Source organism: Phyllostomus discolor, chromosome 3, assembly GCF_004126475.2.
Source record: "Phyllostomus discolor isolate MPI-MPIP mPhyDis1 chromosome 3, mPhyDis1.pri.v3, whole genome shotgun sequence".
NCBI lineage: Eukaryota > Metazoa > Chordata > Mammalia > Chiroptera > Phyllostomidae > Phyllostomus > Phyllostomus discolor.
The window spans coordinates 136,096,888-136,104,024 of NC_040905.2; the positions used below are offsets into that span (position 1 = coordinate 136,096,888).

Sequence of the window (7,137 nt, forward strand, 5' to 3'; positions counted from 1 at the left end):
TCAATATTTTAACAAGGGGTTTCCTATATAACCATATGCTTAGGCAGTTTTGTTCTGAGTTTAGTTTTTCAAAATTTAAAAAATTTATTTATTTTAATCCTCACCCAATGATACATTTATTGATTTTTAGAGAGCGAGCACAAAAAACATCAATCCAGAGGCCTCTCCTATGCGCCCCAACCGGGGACTAGACCTGCAACCTGTGTCTTAAGAATCAAACCCACGATGGGTTTGGAACGATGCTCTAACCAACTGAGCCACACCAGCTGGGGCTCTGCTGGGTTTATTTTTAAATCAGAGACCAGGCAGCTAAATGCACATTTTCCCCAGTGATCTCTTACCTGTCTTCCAAAGCCATAACTATTTTTGTAGCTTAGCCTCCTTTCCTGTAGAACTTGAATTTACTTCTTCAGTTATTACTAAGCACCTGAGATATGCTCATCACAACCACTAAATGTACTTTTGCTCACACTAGGTAACAAAGGCTTTTCCTAGAAGAGTTGTATGGAATGTCCTCAGAGACTGGGCAGAAGAAAGACAAAACAGCCTTGGAAAGCTCTTGTGTTGGGTCCTTTCTTGACTGCAAAGTAGTCACATGGTCTTCCTCAGCAAATCAGGAAGATGCTTCAGTAACTGGTTCTGAGACTTTTATCACATAACCTTGCTAGGTTTTAACCAACTTGAGTCCAAGAAAGGAGTTCCTTTTCTAGTATCTAAAACCTAGAATTCTGTATGTCTATTTACTTCTCTAAAAAGTAAATTGATTTTCTTTATTAAAATAAATTTACCTTTGTCCTTCCAGATTGTTAATCACATTTTGCCAGATTCAAGTGTTAGGTCAACAGCACCAATGGGCAGCTGACATAAAATCTGCATATTTATAACCACAAGGTCCAGAGGGCTACCCAGTATCTTTCTCCTATACATCATTGGCACATTCAGTTATGTCTTCATAGCCCAATTATATTTCCTGACTATGCAAAAATTTAGTGACTTAAAAACAGAAAGAAGTTCCATACCTACATAATGAATTAAAATTTATTTTAAAAGGTAAAGTTTTATATATCCTTTTAAAAAATGAAATTCAAAAGTCTTAGAATTAAGCAATGAGTCTTCAACATTATAAAGCTATTTAGAACAGTAGTAATTAAAGTACTGGTAACATTTTACCCTTTTAAAAATGTCAGAGAATTCACATCACAACTTGGATCCTTGATGATTCAAGTTTCTCATCTTATACAATAAAGGTTTGATCAGTTTTAAGGTAGAATTCCTCTGGATATGTCCTTCCTCAAGGCTTCTGTTATCACTGTCCACCAGCTCACACAGTGGGATAGCTGGCTGCGGTGGCAATTCCACAGTGGTTGCTCTGGTCTCTGGCCATTTTCACGTAGCCATTCATGCCCCATCCTGTCCCCCAGCTGAAAGAAGAGCATGTTTTCCATTTTACACAAAGAATACACATTAGCTTCATTAATAATACTAGGTAATACTTAAAAAAATGTTTACCATGTATCAGATACTATTCTCAGTGCTATTATATACAGTTATAAATATATTAATTCCCTTGGGTCCTTATTTTAACTTATTTAGATAGGAAATTGAGGTAGAACAGTCCAATGTAACAGTCTGTTTCCATAGGCTCTCTTACACATCATCTCAGTTAAAGAACTTAACTGTGAGAATCACTCCTGACAACCCCCAAGGCCTCTTGAGAGATGGGAAGCAGAATGCAATGGCAGAGTATCAAATGAATGGTAACAGGAACAATACAGAGACCACTGAACTCTTGGACAATTTTTAGACTTAAAGAATCAGCAGAGGTAGAGGTTTCTGCTCACTATACCTTGGTGAAAAACTGGAGACAGAAAAAGGAATCCAGCTCTCAACCCTGCACGTAAAAAAATCCTTTGTTTGAAACTCTTGGGGCCAGATGTGTTTCTTAAAAAAATTTTCAGAATTTTGAAATGCAATACTACAAATACATGACACTAACAAGGTTGCTACAGAACCTTATAATCAACATCAGAACTTTTATATTGTGTCTAAGTGGGAAAAAGACTCCTGGGATTTCAAAATTGACCATTTTTGGACCTAAAACCAAATATTGATTTCAAACAAGTATTCCCTGTTCAATTTCAAATATAGTATCTGGAGTTTTATACCTGTTCTTGACAATCCAAAATTTATTGCTGTCTGATTGTCCTCCTTCAGAGCCATAGCCAACCACCAGAACACCATGATCCAGGTCTTTGCTGCTGCAGTTTGGTTCATAGTATATGCCTGTGAGGGTAAAATTCAGTGTTGGGGTGAGAACCTCCAAGTGACAGGTGACAGGAACCTGCCCTATCTACCATAGTTAAGAGAAGCATTGCTTAGTGCAATGTCATACATTCCAAATAAGACTTAAACATTTGCCAAAAAATAGTAATGGCTAATAAAAAGTAAAAAATCAAACTCAACTTATTGGAAATCAACAAAACAATAAAATCTGATACATTTTCTACCTAAAAAAAAATTTTCAGTAAGATCTAGTTATCAAAACCAATATGATTTAGACACTCATCTAACTAATATTAATCAGCATAATCCTTCCTGTTCTTAGAATGCCAACTAAATGTTCTATAAGGAACCCAGAGCCATGGGGCTCTTTATAGTTCTATTTACAATAGTAAGAAATTTTTGGAAAAAAGGTCCAACAATTGCAGAATAGTTAAGTAAATTAGGTTATATCTACAGAATGAATTACATAGCCATTTAAAAATGTTTATGAATAGTTTGTGATCATGAGAAAATATTTAAAGTGCAAACATCATTATATTAAATGTGCACACTCAAAATTCTAGTCTTGGAAAGGATTCCATACCAAAAAGGTAACCATGGTGGTGTTTTCGATTTTTGCCTGCCTGCATTTCTATAATAAGACAGACACCTACCTTCATTATAGAACTGGAACGATGAATGGCCTGCATCAATAGCAACTGAGATGGGCCCCACAGTCGCCACTGCCTTCATAAGGCCCCTCTCATGCTGAGGGATGTCCACAAAGCCAGTGTCGTTGGCAGCAGAATACTCAGGTCTATAGTTACAGGTATTTGATTCCTTTTAAAGGTAAATGAGAAGAGACAATGACTCCCACCCACCTCCTGGGAAACATCAGTTTTAAGACCCCAAAACTTAGCAGTGTGCACCTTAATGATTTCTAAGTCAACTCTGACAGCAGTCCAGAAAGCAAAATGCTACTGGTAGCCTTGAAATTGAAAAGTTAGCAAATGAGACCCCTTAGGTCTACCTGTCTTTGGGAAATTTTTCACTAAGGAGAAAATTTGCATTACATGCAAAATAATGCATATATTCTCCATGTTACATAGAAATAAGACCATCTATATAGTTAACCGCCTAACCAAACATCTGTGCAAAGATTGGAAATTTACAGTTATAGTTCTGAGAGTTTGTATCTAAAATGTGAATGCTAAGGTGTGTTACCTCTGAAAATGTTCAACTTTCAAAAGCAGAACTGGAATAACAAGATAAGGAGCTTCATTTACCCTTCCAAGATATGGGTAGGATTCCTCTGAGTCCAGGCCTTTGTTGTCCCTGACATACTGGAAGGCATTATCCATTAAGCCACCATTGCAGCCCTGATTGCCTTGAGAGTGAGAGCAGTCCACCAGGTTCTGCTCACTCAGAGAAACAAGTTTGCCAGTTTTCCGGAACATCTGTCCTTCAAGGGCACCATTTGCACTAAAAGCCCAACAAGAACCACACTGACCCTGAAAATAAAAAGAGTTATCAGTTTATGAGACAAATATAGAGACTGACAACAACCCATATACCTGAACACTATTTAAAAAAAAACACACTAGCAAACTGCACACTATTATTCTAGTCTCTCAAAGCAGGGATGCCATTCCTTTTTGGCTTTCCTGAGATACAAGATCTGAACGCTACCATACCTGATTCTTCACAGGAGTTACATAGCCTTTCTGTCTCCAGTCCACAGATGAGGGGATCTCAACAAGGAGAGGTTCTCTAAACAATTTCCCTTTCCTGTGTTGCTTCTGGTTTAGAAAGCCATTCATCACCTGCCTGAATTCTTCATTGGTCTATAAGGAAAAGTAAATAAATTGTTGAAAAAGCAAGAGGTTATTTTGCTAAAGTACTGAGAAGAAGCACAAAAACCAAAGCCTCCCATGCCACACTCACCATGTCACCAAAGGCATTCATTGCCATGGTGAAGCCATGTTTCCTTTCGTTGTATTCCCGATTGTGCAGTTCAATCATTTTCATATTCTTCTCCCACACTGCTCTCCTCCATCCTTCTTCATCCTAGTGGCAAACATACCATATTGTCTTTATTCCTACTGAAAACCCAGTGGATTTGCAGACAAAGAGGAAGAGAAGCCACAACCTGGGAAGGCTTTATACTTCTCTAAGTATATAGTTCTCTAAGGTGCTGTTCTTTAAGTACCAACACCGGGATGTATTCTGGTATTGTGACCCTTAGTGGTGCCATTAAGTTACTGTGTTGGTAAAGCTGACCTCTAGAAGCTCCTCTCTGGCTATAAACTCCTAACTGCAAGGGCTCTTCTCAGTGGGATCCCTCTTGACAGTTCCAATGTTACTGACCGCGCCATAAAGTCTCCTGTGCGTTGCCTTCCACTGGTACCACTGTGCATCCAGACTGTGATCGAGTTTTGGAGAAGCTGAGGCTATTCCCAAGCAAAGGGCAGCCAGGAGAAGTGAAGTTTTCATGTTTCAAAAACCTAGAAAGGGGAGGAAAAATGAGTTATCTGATTAGACCAATCCTTCCAAAAACCTATCCTTTCTGAAGAAAACCTTTCTTTTGAGACGTTATAGTCACTATAGTTGGGTAATAACATTTAAATTACCTTCCCAAATATTTATGGAAGTCTGTGGAAGAAGGCTAAGAATGTGGGTGGAGAAACAGGATAGGACTTACCAAATAGCAGAGGTATATGATTCAGCCATCAAAATGAAAAACAGACTGACAAGTGCTATGGAGACTGAGACAGACTTCACTGTAATAGTTCAATGATAATTTAGGTTTTGATAAGAGTCTTAGGATACCTTAAGGGTCAGAATTTTAAAGCAACGACCAGGTGACTGTTGGTCCAGGTTTTTTACTCAAGGTATCAAAATGACTCAGAAACTCTTATTTACCAGGATGCCTGATCCCAAGTAGAGACAGGGATCCTCAGGAGTTAGGTGTCCACCTTACACCTTTCTTCTTGACTTGAACGACAGGGGGTGAAATATGCCTACAAACCTTTATGAAAGGCCTTCCCAAGAAAAAATGGGCAGGAGTCCACCAGCGCTCTGCTCTCCGCACAACTGGCCTCTGCACCCGTAGGAATACGAGCAACCTGGTTCCCACGCCTGCACCCGGCCCTGCTCTCCAGGTATTCAGAGCACAGGCCCGGGTCAGGTGACGCTAATGTTGCAGGCGGGGCCCGGCCGCGGGAATACCGCCCCCCCGCCCCACCCCCCGCCCCGCGCCGCGCCGCGCACACGCCAGCAGCTTCCAGAGGATGTTGACGCTTGGTTGGGAACAGGGCCCCACCGCCCCGCTACAGCCCTGGGGCTGACCCACTCCTACACAGGTCTCAGCGTCCCCCTGGGCTCCCTGAATCTTCCTTCTACCATTCCCCACCTCCAGGCTACCAGGGGCAGGGGCAGGGCTCAAGAGGGCTCGAGGCAGGTAGCGCCGACCCAGCCTCACCAGCCCTCACCAGCTCCGGGTAAGCAGACGCTCCTGTTCCCGGGGGTCGCGCCTGCCCAGTTGCCCGTGTCCCCGATGGGCCCCTCCTCCGGTCCCTGTCTCCGACGCGTCTTAGCCATGGACTGACCTGTGGCAGCCACAGCTGCGCAGCGGCACCCCCCGGACGCAGGAAACCCTTCGAAGGTCGACGAGACTTGTGGTTCTGGCCCAGTTGCGCCTGACTCAGCCTTTAAGGCCCCGGGTTTCATCCCGGGCGCCCTGCCCCCAGCCCTCCTGTACGCGCCGCGATTGGCTGAGCCGGCCCGGGGCGGGGCCTCTGGGAGCTAGGATTCCCGGCCTGTGACATCCCAACTCTTCCCGGCAAAAGTCGAAACTACCTCAGTGCACCGGGAGGAGGCGAGCTGGCGTACCTGGCCAGCGGTGAGGAGGGTCTCCCGCCTCCCTGGGAACCGGATCCACTAGTTACTCTGAATTCATGCCCTTGGCGGATGGTTCATGAAAAGCTTATGGGGAGCCCTGAGTGGGTTTTCATTGTAACTCTTGTGTTCTTTGGTCCTAGAGTTTTTGGTTAAAATATCGGGAACACTGAGAACAATGTAATCTTGTGTAGTGGTTCCCGTGTATTCCGCTGAAAACTGTGGGCCTGGCCTCCAGAAGGCAAAGCCCCCAGGCGGGTGTGTGCTGCCTGTTTTGGGATGGCTGCAGCTGGGTTTGGGAAGAATGTGGGTGGAGAGGAAGGGCAATGTCCCAAACACGGGGCATGATACTGGGGTGTCCAGCCTTTTGGTGTCTCTGGGCCACACATTAAATACATCGTGACATGTAATCACACACACACAAATCTCATAATGTTTTAAGTAAGTTCACAATTTTGTGTTGGGCCGCATTCATAGCCTTCCTGAGCCAAGGGGCCACGGGTTGGACACCGCTGGTAGGCCCAAATCTCTGCAAGGAGAAGGGTCAGACTGGCTAGGTCTCCAGTGAAGGCAGGCATCTGTAGTGCTCCTTGCCTGTCCAAGCCTTTCTGAGAACCAACGGAAAGGAGTTATTTACAGGAAAATTTGACTCAATAAAAAGAGCAGCAATTGAGAAGGGCAGAAACTGCTTTTACTTCCCTACGTTCTGCGTTAAGGGTCGTTGTCTTCCTTAGCATTCAAAGTCCTCCTGGCTCTAAGAAATGTATGTACTTTATTAACATTTAATGTCAGGGTTTAGGTTATGTTGTTTGAAGAAATATTTCAGATGGAGATATATATGAAAATTAATTCAGAAATGTTTTTAAAAGTTTTAAAAATTATTTAAGAAACATTCACTGGAGAAAATACATTTTAGAGAATAAATATCCCTCATCCCCTCCCCCGTAACTCCTTGGTAGGCATATATTTATTTTTTTT

General features: G+C 42.7%; 1 protein-coding gene across 1 annotated transcript; it reads right to left on the reverse strand.

Annotated features, from left to right (window-relative positions):
- Positions 1–265: 265 nt before the first annotated feature.
- Positions 266–6,012, reverse strand: CTSV (cathepsin V). Its single transcript, XM_028531507.2, has 8 exons — positions 5,871–6,012; positions 4,630–4,766; positions 4,207–4,329; positions 3,957–4,106; positions 3,549–3,773; positions 2,937–3,102; positions 2,166–2,283; positions 266–1,421 (listed from the first exon to the last, which is right to left on the reverse strand). Exons 2-8 carry the CDS (start codon positions 4,753–4,755, stop codon positions 1,322–1,324), a joined length of 1,008 nt encoding a protein of 335 aa, XP_028387308.1. The 5' UTR covers positions 4,756–4,766; positions 5,871–6,012; the 3' UTR covers positions 266–1,321.
- Positions 6,013–7,137: the final 1,125 nt, after the last annotated feature.

Coding starts and splice junctions, on each gene's coding strand:
- CTSV (XM_028531507.2), bottom strand. CDS start 4,755: ATGAAAACTTCACTTCTCCTGGCTGCCCTTTGCTTGGGAATAGCCTCA. Junction 4,330..4,629: donor ACAGGAGACTTTATGGCGCG/GTCAGTAACATT, acceptor GTTTGCCACTAG/GATGAAGAAGGATGGAGGAG. Junction 3,774..3,956: donor TAACTCCTGTGAAGAATCAG/GTATGGTAGCGT, acceptor TTTTATTTTCAG/GGTCAGTGTGGTTCTTGTTG.